At 37.3% G+C, this 20,846-nt stretch overlaps 1 protein-coding gene across 12 annotated transcripts in view; it reads left to right on the plus strand.

The window, feature by feature from the left end:
- The window catches only part of CEP152 (centrosomal protein 152), a 22,154-nt gene extending 2,271 nt beyond the window's left edge, over window positions 1-19,883 (plus strand). For 2 of the 12 annotated variants that reach the window (XM_023933987.2, XM_086849963.1), the window contains exons 3-26: window positions 281-381; window positions 590-656; window positions 868-1,212; window positions 1,688-1,856; window positions 2,512-2,652; window positions 3,586-3,725; window positions 4,022-4,222; window positions 5,608-5,755; window positions 6,400-6,491; window positions 7,319-7,482; window positions 8,068-8,272; window positions 9,052-9,144; window positions 9,271-9,401; window positions 9,573-9,701; window positions 9,833-9,968; window positions 10,688-10,867; window positions 12,039-12,152; window positions 12,431-13,081; window positions 14,414-14,588; window positions 16,721-16,802; window positions 16,887-16,987; window positions 17,732-17,888; window positions 18,168-18,271; window positions 18,397-19,883. In XM_023933987.2, coding sequence (XP_023789755.2) covers window positions 281-381; window positions 590-656; window positions 868-1,212; window positions 1,688-1,856; window positions 2,512-2,652; window positions 3,586-3,725; window positions 4,022-4,222; window positions 5,608-5,755; window positions 6,400-6,491; window positions 7,319-7,482; window positions 8,068-8,272; window positions 9,052-9,144; window positions 9,271-9,401; window positions 9,573-9,701; window positions 9,833-9,968; window positions 10,688-10,867; window positions 12,039-12,152; window positions 12,431-13,081; window positions 14,414-14,588; window positions 16,721-16,802; window positions 16,887-16,987; window positions 17,732-17,888; window positions 18,168-18,271; window positions 18,397-19,274 — 4,704 coding nt within the window. In that variant the 3' untranslated portion in view covers window positions 19,275-19,883. The remainder of the gene's footprint in view (window positions 1-280; window positions 382-589; window positions 657-867; window positions 1,213-1,687; window positions 1,857-2,511; window positions 2,653-3,585; window positions 3,726-4,021; window positions 4,223-5,607; window positions 5,756-6,399; window positions 6,492-7,318; window positions 7,483-8,067; window positions 8,273-9,051; window positions 9,145-9,270; window positions 9,402-9,572; window positions 9,702-9,832; window positions 9,969-10,687; window positions 10,868-12,038; window positions 12,153-12,430; window positions 13,082-14,413; window positions 14,589-16,720; window positions 16,803-16,886; window positions 16,988-17,731; window positions 17,889-18,167; window positions 18,272-18,396) is intronic. The other 10 variants (XM_086849965.1, XM_086849966.1, XM_023933989.2 and 7 more) reach the window with 6 other exon arrangements.
- Window positions 19,884-20,846: the final 963 nt, after the last annotated feature.

The raw sequence follows: 20,846 nt of genomic DNA on the forward strand, positions 1-20,846 counted from the left end.
TTAGTCTGTCCTGGGACATGTCAACTTGATGGCATTTCCCTTATCTCTTTCTGGTGCAGCTCTTTTCTTAACAAGAGTTTTGCAGAAAAATGCTTTGGTTGGTACTCTGGTCTAGTAAGCGTTCTGTGGTATATTTGTGAATTCCAGTGTTGTGAATTCTTCCTTAGAGGAAGAAAACCAGGATTTTGTGCAAGTGGCCTACTTTGCCAGGGTTTTTGGGTGGAACTTTTTTTTAATTTTCCTGAAGAGCATATAATGAATATTGTTTGTTTTATTTCAGTTGCAACAATTGTTGACAGACCTTCCCCATGATATGCTGGAGGACAGTGGAGACCAACTCTCCAGTTACTCAGACTGTAGCATTCAGGAGACTGAGGAACAGTAAGGCATTTGGCACCATATTATTATTTATGTTGTGCTTTCAAGAATAGAGCAAAGTCTGAGTTGATGAGGCGTGTAAAGGCAATCCAAATAAAAGGGAGCTGTGGTGCAATTTGCAGTAAACTAGATGTGCCTTAATTTAAGAAAAGATGGTTTGTTTTTTCTCTGAAGTTATTGGTACACAGTTAAGCTGCTGGTGTCTCTCTAGGTCACATGAGCCTGGGAAGCTTGATGGAAGGTGGAATGATCATCCATTGATAAGTGATCCTCCAAATGTAAGCTTGTATGAGAAGGGATGTAATTACTGCTTGTTCATAATTACATGCTAAATATTGTTTAAATTCATGAGAGAAATACATGTAGGTGATGTGTTTTGGTATTTATTTGAAGTGTTTCTAGCTTGAGGGCTGGCAACTTCTGAAAAAGGAGGGTGGGGTGAAATCTCAGTTTTGAGAGAGCAATTCTAAACCTCATATTCATTCATAGGGCTATGAACAAGGACAAAATCTGTACCCTGAACAATTCTTGTGTGACCAGAAAACTGATCATGTTGAAAAACATGGGAAGAATTGGAATGGCCTACATAATGATGAAGAGAAGAAACATTTATATGATGTTAAAGAAGATTACTGTGGCCAGGATGGCCAAAATGATCCAGATGATGCATATCTTGGTAGAGATGGGTTTAACTCTCCAAGTTGCTACCAAGAGAACAATGTATATCATCTTCCTGAAAACTTCAGGCCTTATACAAATGGCCATAAACCAGAATTTAACAATCAGCAAAATAAAATAATAACATTTTCAGATGATCCAAAGGAACATCTTAAGGTATTTTAAAAGCTGGCACATTTTTTCACAGGTCTTGGAAAATTTTCACGGGTCTTTAGCTATTGGCAGTAATATTTCTAGATGCCTTCAGTCTCTTACAGTCATTTCAGTTATGGGACGTTTCTGTAGCCTATTAAAAAAATGAGATGTTAATAACTGAATTTTCATATGTTATGTTTTTTTTTCCTTCTCCTCTTGCCTTGGTAGAATTCCATGAGGTAAACTGAATGTGATTCACTTAAGTGTGTGCTTACTCTACTTTAAAGTGAAGTTAACACTTCACTACTTTTCTAAGGTGGAAGCTTTCATGAAAAAATCTGTCATGCTTAAATGGTGTGCTGGATTGGAGCCTGAAAATGATGAGTTGCTAGAATTCTTCTTAATATCAACCTTTAAAATGAAAAATATTTTCACTGAGCAAGACTACAGTTCTGGTTTTAATTTATTTCCTCTTATGTATATATTGTCACAACAGCAATTTGTTGCATCCGATGTTGTCAGTGGCCAGTCACCAGAATCTTACAAAGTAACTTATAAACCATACCAAAATGGCATTCATCAAAATATTCCAGGAATCCAAGAAGGAAACAGAAGAAATGAAGTGTATGAAGATTTGCAACATGAATTCTTGGGCAATGGTGAAAGTAAGTGTTTGGTGCTTAGACTTGAAATAAAATTGTGTGAAAAGTTCACTGGAAATCAGTGATAGAAAATGTGTTGATTTCAGTAGTTTTTTCAGTAAGAGGACAACTAAAACTATGTTGAACAAAGCATATACTCTTTTATATCTAGAAATTGTCTCATTTTGCTCAGGATATATGAGTTTTAGGCATTAAAAATGTAATTTTGACTGATGAAACTGAAAAATTATTTCTGATGGTTTGATGTCAAATCTTGTTGACACTTTGTCTCCTTCCATAATATGGGAAAATAAAGATTCACTATACCTTAGGAAGTGTACTCTGAGTGATGCCACATTGGGCTTTTCTGTTAGGTACACTTCAAATGACAGAACTGCTTTGTTAGACATGTAAATTTGTAGTGACCACAAGTCTCTGAGTTCACAGCATGTAAACTTTTATCTTGGCTTGCTGTTAGGTTAGAATTGTAGTTTGCACAATCCTTCAGCCATTGCTGCCAGAGCAATTTGTGTGATGGGAATCAAATGTCGATTTTAAAAAAAGATTTTGTGCACCAGCAATGAACTTAACAATATAAAAAAAATCTGAGGAGGAATTACAGTGATGACTTTCTTGGTATCTGTGCTGACTTGTCTGCATGCTGTTTGAAATTTGGCAGATTCTTCAGAAAATATGCAGATTCTTCAACTTCAAGTTCTAAATAAAGCAAGGGAAAGGCAACTAGAAGAACTTAATGAAAAGCTAGAGAAAAGTGCACAGCAGATTAGGTATTTGAATCATCAGCTTTCAATGGTCAAAGGTAATGTTTTGTGCTAATTCTTAGATTTTATTTGTATCTAGCAACTTTTTAATTCTGAGATTGATTTAGAAAGTGTGTTTGAAGGTATTTATCATACTTACAAACTAGATTTGGGACTATATGCATCTAACCCTCTTCCTCCAAACATTGTTCTAAGTAAAAATCTCTGGATTTGTGCCTGACTGCATAACTTTTACTGTATTTTCAAGACCACTGTTGTTTTCCAGAGTCCCCATGTGTCAGGCATCACAAATGTATGGAAAAGTGAAAAGTTTGCCAAAGTAGTCTTTTAAAAGTCAGGGGGAAAAAAAAAAAAAGTTGACACCAAAACACCCAAACCCCAATAGGAGAAGTGGACATTTGTGTATAAATTGTGTGCGGTTGTTTGTTGTTTGTTTTTTGTTAGGTTTTTTTGTTTCAACAGGCCATTTCATAGACTGCATGCAGAGAAAGTATCTTTCAAAAATTACGAAATCTGTGGTGGAGACTGGTGATTGTCTTAGATTCCCACTTCTTATAGGAGCAGACAAAAAACGTAATAAGCTTAGAGAATTAAGACTAGAGTTTTTAGAATGCAAAAGAAGCAAAGGAGAGAGAAAAGTTCAGCTGTCAACCATTTGGCTGTGTCTTGGCTATTCCTCCAGAAGACTCTACCTTTCATGCTGTAAGGGAGGATGTGAGGTCCTCCTGCTGCCAGGATGGGTCTTGTACCTTCAGGACCCTACTGGAAACAGTGTATTGGAGTGCTCCCTGCTTCCAGGATCCTGGAGACAGTGGTTCTGGATGGAGACTGAATGTTTTTGTTCAGTCTTCTGTTGTCCACAGTATGAGACAGAGTGAATGGTTCTGTAGAGTAGGTTCTGAGCAGTCGTGTTGCTTGAAGTGCTTGGGTAGCTGGTCATGGTTCTCACACATTTATATCTCTTTCTTCAGATGAAAAGGATGGTTTGGCTCTTAGTCTTCATGAATCTCAGAAACTCTATCAGAACGGAAAGGAACGGGAAATGCATCTTGAAGGTCAAATCAAGGCCCTTGAAACTCAAATTAAGACTCTTACTACCAATGAGGAGCAGGTACAGTAAATATTTATAGACTGTGGAAGACCTCTACAGTTAAATGTGTGGTGTATTTGCATTAAACAGAAGTGCTAGTCCCTGGAAATGCTGGTCATGATCATTGCAAAAGCTAAATATATGATGGATGAGGATAGGATTCATTGTTTGAAAATACTGTGTATGAAAGCACAGGCATTATCTGAAGACTTGTAGCAATTCTTGCACAAAAGAAATTGAACTGATGCACAGAATATTGGAGCAATATTGGAGTGAAATGTATATAACTAGGAACTACTGTAATATTGTTCCTACAGATACTGAAGCAATCCAAAGTGGCAGAGGTGGCCATGGAAAGCATGCAAAAGCAGCTGTTAGAACTTCAGCGATCAGATGCCCTCCAGCGAGCCAGAGAACAGCATGAGGGCATTATTTCTGCACTCAAGCAGAAGTATGAACAGCAAGTATTGTCATTAGAGCAGAAACTTGATACTACACAATCTGCACTCCGAGAGCAGGTGAGAAATTACTTTAGGATGCTGAGTACTGTACTGGAGAGCTCCTCATGTTTCCCAAACTGCATTTCTTGACCTACAATTCTAATAACTCCTTCTGAAAGCTGCTAAAAAAATGGAAAGGAAAACCTCAGCATTATGAGGCCTATGTGGTACGTTTTCATAAACATCTCCAGGCAGTTGAAAGTTCAAATTGTGAGTTTGTACACAGCAGAAGCACAGGAGGCAGGAATTCATTGTCTTAGTTGCTCTCTTGAGCTTTCCTTCTGTGCACAATCTTTTTTGAAAGACTTCTGCAAATAACTCTGGGAAAGAAAAGTACTAACTAAGAAATAATGTGATATTCTTGCAAGGAAAAAACAAGAAAGACTTTTTATTGAACAGTCTGTTGCCACGATTTGGTCTCAAAATGCTGAAGGATGACTAACCACTCAACAGTGATTTTCTTTTAGAAGTAAGGATTTAAAAGTAGAGGAGGCTGTCTTTAGGATGGAGTTTGATATAGATTGTGTCACATGGTTGTAGAGCTTACTGAAATGATTCTACTTCATATGTCATAGGAATCCATTCCACTATTAGAAATATTCAAGCAATGTACTCCAGGCAGGTCTTAATAAATTTTCCTTTTATTTCACATATAGAAAATAAGATTAAATTTCTGTAATTCTTGTCTCAACATATAGAAATACATGGGTTGTATACTTGAAAAGGTAACTGGTACTTGCTTCTAAAGAAAATGCACTGCTAAATTTTTGTCAGTACCACACCAAAGCTTATGCAACTTTGTACTGTAAAATATATGGTAGCATGGTTGGGGTATTTAAAGAGGGAGATCTGTTTTTTGAGAGAAGATAGAAAAGTCAAAAGGTGTGAATACAAGGCATTGTGCCTTCCAGGTCTGTGTAGGTAACTAAGTAATACCATATAAATATCTGCTTTGTATATCCTGTGAAAAAGAAACTAAGTTCCTCTTTTATAGAGTATTGGCACTTGCTAGCTTGGCTTTAGCTCAATTAAAATAAACTGTCTTAAGCTGAGGCTTGATTTTTTTCTTCAATAGACTAATTGTATGTGATTAATTACAGGAGATAATCTGATGTGCTGAAAAGTAACTACTCTAGGAAATATGAAATAATTCTCATACGTGTATGTTTATATATGAATACAATTACTGCCTCCCATTGAAAACTGAACTTCAGTGCTGTAAGAGGTCACTTGTCAGCCTAGGATAGTGTTTGATCTGTGATTGATTTAATTGTCCCCTACCCCTTTAAGTATCAGATTGATTATTTTTCTCCTTTATCCTGTATATACTGACTTTTTCTGTATCTGAAGTTGTTCTAGATTGTTAAATGTTTGTAAAATGAGTAAAAATACTCTCTTCCTAGAAAGAGCTTTGCAAAAATCTAGGAGAGCATGTTAAGCAACTTGAAAAATTGCTGGAAGAAACCAAATGTGAAAAGACTGAAATAATAAATCGACTGACAAGAAGCCTAGAAGAAAGCCAAAAGCAGTGTGCAAATTTACTGCAAACAGGTCAGCCTTTTACCTACACTATTACCTTTCCTTGCAGAAATGTCTTCAGTTTTTCTAAATATGAAATTGCACATCGATGTTTCTATGGAAGTGGGATCAGCATCAAGCTAATTGTGTTATGGACCGTTTCCTATGCAGTGGATTAGTCAGACTTAAGTCTAGACTGAGACGTAAAAACCAAATAGAAATAAAAGCAAACAACATCTCCAAACCCCAAACAACAATGATTAAAATGTTTTCGTATGTATTTTGTGCTGCATGTATGTAAATTGTTTCATAATAAATAACAGGGTTTGGATGCCAGTTACTTAATCTTGTACTAAGGTGGTCAACTTGACTTGCCATTTTAAATTCAAGTCTTAGTGAGAAGAGTTGTTTTGGGAGCTGAAGGCTGATTCTTGGAAACCTGTATCATAGAAATAGATTGTGAGATGTTTTGCAATTTGTGTGTTTGACTTTTGCCTACCTTCACACATTGAAGTCTTTTGATAGTAATGCACTTAGTAGCTGTTAGTGAGCTGAAGAAAATAGAAACAGTAATGTCTATTGCCAGAATTAACATTGCTATTTTTAACAGAGATCTTTCTTCAGATTGCATAGACTTCCTTGCATATTTATGACTTGCTTTTTCTTTCCTACAATAGGCTCAGTGCAGGAGACAAATCAGTTACGGTTTCAATTGCAACAAGCTCAGTCTGCACAGATGATAAGCAACAACATGAACAAGGCTTTGCAGGTTAATTTTATTGAATATTTTATGCTTGAATAAAACGTTTTCATTTGATTGGGGGGGGTATTATAACTTAGATGCTGGTGGTTGAAACATTTTAAATTTTGGGGGGAAAGAAGTACATCATCTTGGACTACTTTCTCTTCCAGTGTTGTATGTTGGACTTCCTCCCTCCCCACCAGTTAAAACACAGTAGGGTAGTTGTACTGGCACAAATCTGATCTCATACTTCTGTCCAACCTGCTTTTGGAAAAAAAATCAATGTAAATTCAGTGTTCTGGGAGTCTTGTCACTTAATGAGGAGGTATATTCTGAAATTTATCTTTTGTCAGCAAAAGGGAATGCTGGAAAGTCCTCTGTAAAGCATGAGTGAAAGTCTGTGTTTCCAATTCAGTTCATATATTTGATTTAAATCTGTTACCTTAGAAACTATGAGTCCTACTAAGTACTAGAGTAATAGCTGTTTCTCCAGGTATGTACTTTTCTGTTGTCATCCATTTTGCTATCTATACAAGGACAGCAGGAATGCAGAAGAGCAAAAGAAATAATACTTCATAGATGGACTGTAACAAGAACAATAGAGAACATTTCTTGTATATTTTAATGAATGTGTAGTTTTAATATATGCTTTGCTAGAGGTATCAGAAATTGAAAATGATAGTATAAGTAAGTAAATGTTGGACAATTCAACTAAATACAGCTAAATATAACTATATTTAGAACGAAGAACTCCATGTATTTGTTTTCTTCGGAAGAGTTAATCATGGGCCTGATATGCTGGCTTGGAGTCTCTCTGATCAGTGTAATTTTTTTTTCCTGTCTCTTCCTTTCAGGAAGAATTAATGGAACTGAAAGAAGAAATAGCTTTGTATGAATCTGCTGCCAAGCTTGGAGTATTTTTGAATGGTGCAGGTGGAGATCAACATATGAGCCTGGGTGATTCCTATGTAGAACTGGGAATTAAAAAAATCACAGGGAAGGAGCCAAAATTCTGCAGGTATTGAGTGATTATTTTTGAAAGAAAAATTTTAAATCCTCTAGGAATTATGCAAATTATGTATAAAAGGACAATTCTACTGGATCAACACATAAGTTTTTGGTAGATATTTGAAATACTGCTTGTATTGCCTGGTAGTCTGAGAAACAGAAAAACTGTATTAATACCATAAATTGGTTGCCTAATTACTACTTAATAAGTCTTCAGATTTTATAGGGACTGTATTACTGTTCCTTCAGTTGTATCAGTTATATTCATGGATACTTTTTTTGCTCAAAGACTCCACATAGTTGCTTGAAGGTAAAGCTGTCTTTTGCACCAACCAGTTGAGTTGTTTCCAAACTCTTCACATTGTGTGAGAATGAATCTTTTGAGGAAACAACTGAATTAACAAGTTCTCTGTAAATTAATTGCAACTTGATGAAAAAGCTTTGATATTTATATCCTCTTATGCTTTTTACTATTGCATCTTGTACATCCTGGTATTTCTGGTAGTATTAGTTGCTCTTCTCTTTGCTACCACTGCCTTTTAGATAAATATGTTCTGTCTTTTAAATACTGAACTGGTTATGTCTTTCCTGATAGTGCAATACAGAAGAGAGACATGGATAAAGAGCTCTCTAAAGATGAAATTATTGTAGAACTAAAAGCTGAGCTGGAACGTTTATTGAGCAGTAATAAAATGAAGAGAAACCAAATTACTCAACTACAGAATAGTCTTAAAGATTGTCAGAAGACGCTAGAGGAATACAAGCAGTTGACAGCAGAAAAAGCATCAAGAGATTCAGAGGTTTGTTCTTTTACACTTTTAAAAAAGTCAAGTATTCCTGGTTTTGGTGAACAAAACCAGCATTTAAACTTCTTATGAGAACAGATCAAAAATTTATGTGTAGCTGGATAGCAACTCTAGTTTTGTATCTTTGGTTGAACAGAAAACAGCTGAATAGCAGAACCTGGGCAGCACATGCATTATTAAGTGAGTCCTAAAAATGATGACTTACATGCTTGAGAGTGATTAGTGTCTGCCCTACTTTTGTTAGAAGTAAATTTCACTGGAAAAATATGGTTTTCTTTAGCCAAAAGGACCTTGTTATTTCTCTAAGAGGGCTGATAGTACCATTAGATTATGCAAACAGAACATTTAACAGATTGCCTTAAGAGGGCATTCACGATGTAGTTTGATCAACAAGGAATCTCCTTGATATTGCATCTCTCTTCCATTATTGCCTTCCCTCTATGGATTGATCATATTTGCAGTATCTGTACATGGTGACCTGGATGTGGGATAGGAACACAATGTATATGAGAAGTGTGCTCTCTGTTGGATGACTGTTGTCATTCAGCTTGCAAACACAACACTGAGTGTGTGCTTCTCCAAATCTTCATGATACTGAGTTTTAAGAATTTGTCTAGAATAGCAGTGATATTGTAATCTTGCAGTGCAATAATTTCTTGGGTTTTTATCTTTTTAAGTATAATTTTTATTCAACAACTCTTAACATTTTTAAGCATTAACTGCTAAATCATTTATATCTTGAAAGATATAATCTTAATTTTATTTATTTATAGCCTGTCACAAATTTGAAGGATGCTTCTGATAATCTGAAGGAAGAAGTTCTGAGACTCAAAAATACTAACAAAGCTTTGCTACAGGAAGTTGAGGTAAGACAGAGGTGCTGCTTACCACTACAGGAAAAAAAAAATCACAAAAACCCCCATCCTGTGCTAAAAACCTGCGATTAGAAAAGATTCTTACAACCCTGTGTTACTTGACCCTTTTTTGTCCAGGCACATAAATCAACTATTGAAGAACTGAAGGAAAATGAGGAAAAGCTGAAAAGCTTAAATCAAGACCTCTGTTGTCAGATGAGAAAGATGGTTCAGGATTTTGATCACGATAAGCAAGAGGCCATTGACAGGTAAGCCTCTTAACTTAGTTTAGTTTAATTGGAGGATTTTCACTCTGCACATAGCTTGTTCCAGCTATCAGGTACAAGAGGAGGTTAGTGTTAGAAAGGTATTTTCTTACAGAAAAGTTGAACCTAGATAGTTGAAATCAGGTAATTATTTTTCCTTTCTTGAAATTGTAGGTGTGAAAGAACTTACCAGCAACACCATGAAGACACCAAAGCACATTTTGAGAAAGATCTGATGGAGAGGTTTGCTTTGGAAAAGCAGCGGCTTCTTCAAACTTCTGAAGAGACAATCTCACAGTTAAAGTAAGACATCATTATTTCCATTTTTACTGAAACTTTCATGTCTCCTGTCTGACCTTCAGTGCTAGTTACACTTTAAAGATGGATTGCTGTCCTGTGAGGCCAGTTGATTATAAGTTATCTGTCCTTTGAAGGGATAATATAGAGGAGCTGAACAGAGAGATTATTGCAGTGAAGGAATGTTACATTGGAGTTTGTCGGGAGAAGGACACCTTGGAAACTACTTTAAGACAGAAATTTCAACAAGAACAGCAGCTGAAGGAAGAGAAGGTACTAATGGAAATGCCTATAAACCATAAAAGTTCACACTGTTTTCAAGATGTAATATTAGTAAGTGTGTTTAATTTTGTAAATGTTTGTGGAACCTACTTTGAAGAGATGCAGTTGTATCAGAAAGTTCGTATGTATGACTTACTGGTTTTTAAATTAAGCTGGTGTTGTGTCCTGGGCTTTAAAATATTGTAGTAGTAACTCTTTCCAATAGCTGTTTGTTTTCATGGAGTGAACTTCCATAATTCTGCTTCTGAGGATGCTTAGTCAGCATGAGCTTTTACATTTACAGGACATTTTCAAATAATCGTGAATGATGATACAAGTGTACTTCTCCCTATGCAAAACTGATCTAAAAAATACTGTGGTTTTTTTTAAGTAGTAATGAATTCAGACTAATTTGATTAAAAACTTTGCTTTACTGATTTTATCACTGTGCAATGACAGAAGTAGATCAACTGTCTGGATAAGCTAGTACAGTAAAGAGGTGCAGCTCAAAGTATGAGGGGAGTAAAGATGCTTATAGCCTATAATAACTTCTGAGATACCATCTTAAAACACCATATTTGAGAGCTGAATCTCTTGTCTAGGTGTCATCAGTAAGATCAGTAAGTGCACAGCCTGTAGAGAATTAATCACGTCCCATGCATTCTCATGGCTTTGTACCAGAGCAGTAGTTGTGCCTTGGGGAGAACTTCATTTATTTATTTTTGGTCTAGCTCAAGAAACAGCTACTAGAAGAAAAAGAAGTCTCCCTTAAACTTCTGAGGACTGAGCTTGAAGAGGAACACGGAAGGTCTATGATAGCAGCAAAGAAGCAGTGGCTGGAAGAAAAAGACCAGCAGGTTCAAGAGGAAGTTGCATTAGCCAAAGTTCACTGGGAAAAGGAAGAGAAAGAGGTGCGAAACTTAGATCAGGGAATTCAAATTTTTGTTTTGTTGTTGTTTTGCTGTTTATTTTCAGAAACAGAACTTGAGATTTATGTGCTGTTGTTCTGCCATTGGAAGTGGCTGTTAAGGATCTTTCATTTTAAAGTCCTCTGAGGAACTCATTAGGTATTACATGTTTCATATTTTTAAAGAAACCCAAAACTTTGATCTTGCAAAGTAACAATGTCACAACAGTTGGTAATAAGCTGGAAAGTTATGCTTTCTCTTGTTTCACTCAGGTATCATGTAGAAATCCTTTGTATATCATATCCCATAGAAAAAAGCTCTGATGAGTCACCATACTCTCTCCTCTCTGTGCATGGTTTTGTTCTCCTGTTAACGATGGTCATTGGTGTGAACAGTGTTTCATTTGCTAAACACCAGTGAAATATTTTTATTTAGACACTGGGGAGATTTTCTTAAAAAATATTTTTTTCCTTAGAATAAAGAACAAGTCTTTGCCAAATTAGAAAGAGAATGGCAAAGTGGGTTGGAAGAAAAGAGAACTGTAGTTGAATGTAATGACTGCAGCTGCCAAACTGACCAAGCTACAGCTGTGGATAAAGTTTCAACTAAAGAGTTAGGACTGTTGAAGATCAGAGGCTGCAGATCCAGAAGCCTCTGAAAAGGCCTTAAAAGAATTTGAATTTGAACCAGAAAAGAAATACTGTAAAAATCTCGCCAGCCAGGTAACAAATAATTGTTCTGTCTGCCTGGAGTCTGTGAAACTGCTGTGTCCAATTAAGTCACCTTAAAAAAAGACAGTGGGCTCCTCCACGAACTTCTTAAGTTTAGTATTGGTATTTGCTGTATTAGAAATAGAGTTCTTAAAAAAGTTCTGAAAAAAACTGTAGCATGTGGTTTGTTTTTCAAACTGTTAAACAAGTTTTGCAGGCTTCTTGAACAGCACCAAGCAACACTGAATTAGATTTTATACAATTTTGTTAAAAATAAATTCAGTATTTTTAATTTTGGCATAATTTTTGCATGTAGAAATGCATGGAGTGCTGCTGGTCTGATTATTTTGATTAAACGTAGGCAATCCAAACTGAAGTCTGTTCTTGCACTGTTACATGAAAGTAATAATAAAAATGTACTCAGTGTACCTACCTACTGAAGCAGATTTTTTATCTATTTGAAGGTAGATGCAGCTTTAACCCAAGCTCATGCCAAGTGGCTGCAAGAGTACAAACTGAATCTAAAGGTAGAACAAGAAAAATGGGAAAAGGAACACCAAAAGACTACAGCAAAGCAGGTAGCCCAAAATACTACTAGATATGTGTTGATAAACAGTTGTCTTCCAAATCCCATATATTACTGAGAAATTAATGTAGACAAAGGCACAGGGAGTCACTAAGGAAAGATGTTTCTTGGGTAGTCTGCCCCACATCCATTTTTTTGCCTATATATGTTTAATTTTTAATTAAATAAATTGAAAAGATCTCCAATATATTTATAATGACTCAGAGTTACATTTTGTGTATACATGAACGTGTGTGTGTATCTCTAATGACTGTGTTATATATTTGCCAGTTAGCCCTGGTTCTCTCAGCTGCTGAGGAGAAATGGAAAAAAGAATATGAAAGTACAGAGAGATCTGGACTAAGAGTTAAAGAACTTGAAGAAAAGATAATTTCTCTGAGGAGGGAATTGGAGCTAAAGAAAGAGGAAATCCCTGTAGCTGTCAAAGCAGAACTAGCAAAAGCCCGTGTGCAGTGGAACAAAGAAAAGCAAGAAGAAATTCAACAGATACAAGAGCAAAATGAGAGAGACTACCAATCATTCTTAGATGATCACAGAAACAGAATTAAAGAGGTCCTTGCAGCAGCAAAGGAGGACCTTGTAAAGCAGAAGAACGACCTCTCCATTCAGAAAGAAGCAGAAATAAAGATGTTACTGGACCAAAAGCAGAGAGAATGGGAGGTTCAGGAAACCAAGAGACTGCAGGATGAAATTTATCGGTATGAGGAGAAGACTCTGGTTGAGCTGGAGTATTTGTTGAGTGAAATTCATGAAGAGCTAGTCAAGTGTGCACAGAGTAAACAGTCTTGGAAGGAGAAGTGTTTTGACTCTCATGTTCAATTAACCAGTCAAGACAAAGACAAACTGAAGACTTGTTTACAAAAAGCCTATAGAACCACAGTCTGCACAATCCTGGAAAAGAAAGAGCAAGAATGGAAAGAGGTAATATTTCTGTAAATTAAAACTACCAATCAGACAAGGGATTTGAGAAGTCAGGCCTTTTTTGTGTTCAACATTTGTGTTCATCGGTAAGTGTACTCTAAAACTAAAAGGAGGCTATATCTACCGTTAGCAAGTGAAAAACGGAAAGGATGTAGCTTTGACATCTTCAGTCTTTAAAGAGAAACTCAGGTTAGGAATGTCATTTATGCAAAGACTTGTAAATTAAGGAGATTAATCCACCTGTTAAAGGTTGGGAGCCTGTTGAAGGCTCTTTGTAATCTTTTAGCTTTTTAAATGACAGAACCCACCTCAGATTTTTGCATAGCTTCAAAATCCAGTTTGCAGTGGTGATTGGATACTGCTTGAGGATCACGTTATGCTTTTTTTCCCTGCCTCTTTATACAAATAAAGATGAAAACAGTAAATCCTTTTTGCAAATTTCCTGCAGTAGGTCAGCTTGTCAGTCAGTTCTGTCTTGTGAATAAGAGTCCTGCCTATTTTATTGTGCCTCTAGGACATCTTTTTCAGTGTGCCTGCCCAAAGAGGAAAGATGTCTTACCCTCTTCTAGAGGAGTTGGGGCTAAGTCAAATTGTGTCTCAAAGCCTTTGTTTCTGTTTTAGCAGATTCCTCTTCTTGCAGTGCTTATGCTTGTAATGAGTTTTTTGTTGTGGGGAGCATCCCACCGGAAGTGCAATTGCCACCCAGCATTTAGTAGCTGGGGAATTATCCAAGAATAGGACAGAGAAAATGTCTTGTTTTTCAAGAGAAGATGGGATGTTACCATTTCTTTAGTGTCGGTGTATTTCTGTTCAGCCAGTGGGCCTTAAATGTTTTCATGTGACAAGTCATATCCACAATGGTAAAGAGAATCAGGAGCTTTTTTCCTGTGCCTTATGCACCTTCTGCAGTGGAAATGAAATGTCTCTTGGTAAGCTGTTTAATGTGTCTTTGAATCTCAAAACATTGGTTTGCTTGAACCACCTTATCTAGTGAAGTTTTTTTAATTTCCTAGAAGTGTCTTTTCTCTTTTAAAAGCAAGTTATGTTCAGTTATTCAAAGACAGGGTATAGTTCTGCAATGTTAAGGGCTACTGACACTTCCAGATAGTACTCAAGATATTCATGCCCTGCTGTTGCAATGATTTATGCTAAATAAAACTTCTATATCATAGAATACATGTTTTCTTCACAATTTGGCTTGAAATCTGTGGTTCTGCAAGTTTAAAGTACCTGTGTTAAAATTACTAAAGTTACTTGGTGGCCAGGGTTGGTTGTGGCGTGGAACACTTTTTTTGCTGTGTTGGGTTTTCAGGAAGTGTTTTTCAATTGCAGAAATATGAAGGGCTAGTGAGTAATGCAAATAAAGAATCATACCCATACCCACAACATGGTGCAGGAAACACTGAGGATGTGGCAAGACCCCCTGTGTGCAATGTTGGGCACCAAGCAGAAGCGCAGAGGAGACTGAGAAGACAGCCAGCCATGCAGGAAGCTGGAACAAACAAAGGTATTTGGTTTGATCTTAATCTGACGGATTGCATATCATCAAATTAAGCTTGTTAGTAGCAGTCTTTAATAGTCAATGTCCTATTAGTGATCCCAATGCAAAGTTAGTTGATCAGTAAATATTTGGGTGATAGAGGAAGATACAGTTCTTTTGATTGTAAGGTTGTTTAATATTGCATAAGCTAAGTTAAAATCACAAACTGCAACAAATGGTACTGGTCTCCAGGTTGCTAGGCTTTGAGGTTTCATTTTATCAAGTGCTAGTAGCTTTCTGCTTTTGAAAGCCATACTTCAGGTAGAAAGAAATGGATGTCTCATCTGCTAGCAGTGTGTGTATTCTTTGGGGGTTGTCAGCAGTAAAACCTTTGGAGTATATAACAGTTCATATGCAAGGCAGTGTTAGCCATGATATGCAGGGCATGATCTAAACTTATGTTTTGTAAATGGGTAATACTAGACTTGAGCTTCAAAGATTGAATTATACTACTTGTTCATGGCATTACACAAGACAAGGAATTCTGCATTCATGTAAAAGATACTATTGTGTCAAGAACTTGCTTGACCTGGCATGGTAGTCTTCTCTGGTTCTTTTGGTCAAGAATGTAGTTGAAAAAAGTGTGAATCCCTGGGTGGTGTTTCTCTTCTTTTTTTTATTTTTCCCCTTCTTCTCTTTCTCCCCACTCCCTGTGCCTAGTATGTACTTTAGCATTGTAAATTGGTAGAATTGCTCTTCTCAAGGCTGTCACGTGTACTGTGGCAAAACTGGAGACAGTGTATCTGAGAAAAACTTCATGGGAGGGACAGATGTCCCTGGGGCTTTCTGTTTAGTTTGAGTTCTTACGCAACTGAAAAACATAAAGCAGCAAAAGCCAAGAGAGTTTTTGGCTGTGTGGCTTGAATTCCTTCAACACCAACATAACAAACAGCCTATTAACACAGAACAATACCAGCACTGCAGCACTCCTGTCTCTAGAGCGCCCTGGCCTGGCTGTGAGGAGCAGCCATTGCTGTCCTGGAAGGAGCCCAGTCTTTGTGTATCCCTTAACCAGGCTCAGACATGTGTGAGGCTTTCCAGCTGGGACAGTTTCCTTCAGCTGACTTCAAAAGACCCTGCTTGGCTGTTCGTGTTTTTATAAAAAATAATACTAAAAGAATTTTCAAAGTGTTTAACCTGCAAGTCTTTTTGCTGACTGAAGAACTCGGATCATCACTGATGGAAGTGCATTGAGGCTGTGAAGGCTGTATGAGTTGATAGATGCTGCTGCACCTTCTGGAACAGGGTACCAGCCTCTTGTGATTAGTTTAATTGGGCTAAAATATTACACACTTTCCAGTGAGAAGAGGACTAAGTAGAACACTGAAAATAGGTTGGGCTTGATTCTTTTTTTTTGGTCCCTTGTTGATGTATAACTTTTAGCAGTTACTATTGCAAGTCAGAAATGTACAAAAAGGAACCTTGGGTCTCAGGAACATTTGTGCTGCAAACTCTGCTGCTGAAAAAAGAGAGGCTGTGTGGCAGGACTTGAAAAGAGAGCTGAAGATGGCCCACAAACATCTTCAGCTTGCTGTGAAGGATCATGAAGCTAAGTCAGAGCAAATCCAAGGTTAGGATTGTTAGTCACCTAAACACATTTTTGATTCTCTCATCTTTTGGATCTTTTAATTTTCAGTGGATACTGGGGTTTTGGTTATTAACCTCAAAATAAACAAAAAAAACCCTCACCACAAACCAACAAAACCAACCAAGCTGTATCTTGTATCTTTCTATCTCAAAGGCACAATTGCTAACCCACAAATTAATAATTCTTTTTCACAGTTGTCAAAACCACCCTTGTTTTTTTTCATCCTGTCCTTTCTCTGCAAGTATACTTGATATCTCAGTTTAGTATTAGTAATGGCATATGAAGACTTTAAGCTTATTTAATTACTGTATGAGATGATTTTTATATTCAGACTTCACTGAAGTGTGTTGGGATCAATTCCTGTCTGCTTGTTACTGCAACAACTGTACTGCAACTAGTGATGCTTTGGGACATTGAGCTCTTGTACCAGAGACAGCAGTTATTACATAAACATTTTTTGAACCTGAATTTAGAGAAACGCAGTGAATATTTTTTTCATCTTTTTTAATAGAAAATGAGATGGTTCCAGGGGCTCTAATTGCAGAAAACTCTGAGATGAAGACTAAACTGAAAGACCAGGGATCACCACCAAGGTATTTAAAACTTAATAAGATGATTTCTTATTTTGGGAAGATATAAGTTGCTTTTTTGTACAGTGTGATGTGTATGCATTTCAGGTCACTGGGAGGTATCTCAAAACCTTGTGCATCCTCTGACTCTGTGAAAGGTCTGGAAGAAATGCGTGCTCACTATATTAAAGCTTTGAGCAAGATTAAGTGTAAGTATTAAAATCTTAGCTAAAAATTTAGTGGAGGAAAATAAATTACTTTGTTGCTTCTTCCTTCAGCCAGCTTGGACAGGAATCTGACAACCAAATTACACGAGAAGTAAATTTTTCCATCTTACTAGAATGACTGTGAGAAATGGAATTGTCACCCTAAATTCAATGTATAATTGTGATGGGCAAAACCGTTTTACCATCCTTGTTTTGTTGTACTGCAGTATGTCTTTTAAAGTGGTAAAGTGTATTTTGAGAACTAATCTTGTTTCTCCAGGAAAAAACCTACCTAGCCTGCAGCTTGTCCTGAGAGAAAATCTGCTTTTCTCTTGTGCTTTATCCTGTCTTCTGGCTTAGTCAGCAACCTTCTGGCTGAGGAGAAAGGATTAAGTGTAGCATCAGGTCTTACCTGAGTGCAGCAGGTCCCCAAATTCCAGCTGCATGGCCACTGAAAAGTTTCTAGACCCATATTTTACCGGCCAACATTCCTCCCAAATCCCTGTACCTGCTTAAGATGCAGAATCAGACAACTGAATTATTTTCTGATGCTTCATATTGACCTGCTGTGGCTTGCCCTGGCATTCATCCAGTAGGCAGCAACTGGCACGAAGATTTGGTGGAATGTTGGCAGGTAAATCCATGTCCTTGCTGACTTGTTCTAGGTCTGATAGACAATCCCAGTTTGTAGTGTTGGCTTTTTCCTCACTCTAGGGGAAAACTGGTACTAATGAAGTGTGTTTGTAGGTGATATGCTTTGTTATATCCGTGAAAGTAAGGAACGAGCTGCTGAAATGATTAAAGTGGAAGTTTTAAGAGAGCGCCAAGAGACAGCACGGAAAATGCGCAAATACTACTTGACATGCCTTCAGCAACTGCTCACTGATAATGGCAAACATGAAGGGTAAGTTCAGGTATGTTTGGAAATGACTGTTGGCTGTGCAAGAGGTGTGTACATGTTAGTCTGGTGTTTGTCCACCTTGGAGCAACAGCCTGGCCTGAAGTCTTGCCAGGGTGTGTGTATTGGTGCCAGGTCACTGCTGAGCTGCCTGGCAACTGTCCTTTCAGTATTCTCTGACTCTCAGTAACATTGCCTTGAAGTAAAATGTAGAGTCGAGTTGCCCTTAAACTTGTTTTTGTTTTTCTTTTTTTTTTTTTTCCCATGTTCTACAATTCTTGATAGAGCTGAAAAGAAAATAATAGATGCTGCCAGTAAACTTGCTACAATGGCTAAAGGACTGGAAACACCTCTTCGACACATTCCCCAGCGCAAATCTGCCCACCCAGGTGTGCTGGATTCTGTGGTCCTTCTGTTCTTGAACATACTGATTTAATGCATGTAGTAATGAAAATGCTTTTCTTCCAGTATTAACATTATCTTCAATTATCTATCTCTTTCCCTCCTCTCCTAGCTCTGTGTTTAAATTCTGATCCTGGAGGTGCGTGCTCCAAAAGAGATTATGTGCTTCGGACTAGGTCACGCCATATGGAAAGCAAATCATGTAGTGAAAGCAGTACTGAAAAAGCCACTGATAAAGTTGTCCGAAAGCGTGTTCCACGTGACTTGAGACAGCAGTTTGATGCAACACAGACCAAAACACATGTGCTTCATGAAACAGTGACTTCAGATATACAGAACAGGAATAATTCTCAAAATCTGGATGGTACTTCTAGGGGTGTTCTACCAGAATGTTATCCAAATGAAGATGGAAGAAGAGAAAAATATGGCTCCGTTGCAAGTAGAGACAAAGGACCTTTGTGTCCTGTGAGTAATGGCATTGCTCCTCCCTCTGCTGGTCAGGGAACACTACAAAATATGCGAGGACCCAGTGTTACAAATGGCTACACCAGCTCTGGGCCAGCTCATCATATGCTTAAGAGCAAGAATGGAAGAAGGGGCTTGAAAGAGGATAAATGTATCCAATCGTGTGGAAAATGGAAAACTAAGTCTAAGAGAACTCAGGAATTTGATTTTAAAGACGCTGCAGAAAGAGATGAAGGAAGCAGCAGTGAATGGAGTTCTGGGAATGGAAGCTTGCATCTGGATTGTGGTGAAATGCCTCTCTTGTATCCTCAACAAAAAGCCAATACTGATGTTCAAGCACAGACTGTGTACTGTGAAGAGCTTTCTCACATCAGGTCACTTTCCCCTGCAGATGAAAATGTTACTTCTTGGAGAGACATTTCTAGTGGCAGTGACAAGATTCTCAGTACAAAAAGCAGCACAAAAGTTTACAGTAGAGGCCAGCAGATAGCAAACCCAGAGTGTACTTCATTCCTCAACTCTTGACAAATCAAATTCAGCTGTCTCACAACTCAATGCAACATCAAATTCAAGTGTAGGAAAATGCTGCAACAAATCTTTGTAGAAAAATGGTGTGGAGTCTCCAGTCTCAGCAAGATAGTGGTTTTTAACTAGCCACTCTCTAACTTGAACTAATACCAGCAGTCCTTGTTTGAAGGAAAAAAATAACTTGATGTTTAAATAAAAGTGTGATGATTGAGGAAAATCTCTTCTACTGTGTCCATTTCATGATCAATGTTACACAAACAAATTTTATCCAATTACTTGAAACACTACTGCGGACTTTTGTTTACTTTTGTAATAACACTTCCACAAATGTTTATGTTGCACTAGATACAAATTTATTAAATAGGTTCTATTTTTATATTCAATTTAGTGTGCAGTGTTTATCTAAAACCAAGCTCCTATAACTTGTCATTTTTTAAATGGTTATCAGAATTCTTTCAGAGTGTAATGGGAGATATTTTGGGGTTTGTTTGAAGTTAGTGTTTTAATTGACTTTGCCATTTTGAAGGACCTCCTGTAACCTTCTGTTTGTGTTCCCACAACAAAAGCAAATATGCTTGCATTTTTTCATTAAATTATCATAACAAATCATGTTTCAATTATTCTTCTCTTTGGTACAGCAAAAAGTAGCTCATACTGTGTGTAAGAAAGGTATCAATTAGAATGACCTTATTCTGTAGGTGTTTCTTAATTAGTATAGGTTATCAGGGTAAACTGAAGATGTAGGAATTTTCCCTCCTGATGCTTAGAAATCTCCTATTTTAAAGGCCTGCTCACATTTTAAAGAGAATTGCAAAATGTATCTTTTTTTCTAGACTTTTTCCTTTCCTTGTGATGGCATTTCATTTCCCATGATCCTGTGATGAGCAAAGGATTTTGCTGCTGGTTTGTAATTAAATCACACTTGTTGCAATTAATAGTTATGGGCCAGCAATTCATAGCCACGGTAATATGGGAATTCTAAGCAAAAAGGTTTTGCTTGCTATTATTTTGTGATATTGGAAGAAGAAAGTATGACTGTTCTCTCAAGGATGTTCTGCATGCCTTTCATATGTAACATTTAACTGCTTATTTGTTATGGTTGCTTATTTGGTCCTTCGGAGTTGAACATCACAGTTCAGTTTGAGAATCTTTTAAGTTTTCAGAAGAAAACAGTACACAATCTGGAGACAAATGTGTTTAACTTCCTTTACAAAAATGTCCTACATATTTATATTCCAGGACAACTGGCCAGGCAGAATGCATTTTAGCTCTTGGTACACAGGCCTGGGTTGTGACTTGAGACTCTCACAGACACGCTAACGAGAGACCTGAATTTCCTGGTGGCTTTCATGTTGCCCATAAATCCAACCCCACTTCCTTTTTAGTGAGGTGGGGTTTGTCATCGTCAGTGGGAGCAAACAGGCCATGAGAGACCACTGGTGCCTAAACAAACATGGGCTGTGGTTAAGTTCAAGGGCCAAATTCCGAGCTCTTAGCTGAGGAAATAGCTGTGGCCTTGTCTGCAAAGGAAAGTTTTTACTAGTTGTCCTCTAAGCCCCAAGTGGAGGC

This window comes from Cyanistes caeruleus, chromosome 13 (assembly GCF_971803275.1).
Source record: "Cyanistes caeruleus chromosome 13, bCyaCae1.hap1.1, whole genome shotgun sequence".
NCBI lineage: Eukaryota > Metazoa > Chordata > Aves > Passeriformes > Paridae > Cyanistes > Cyanistes caeruleus.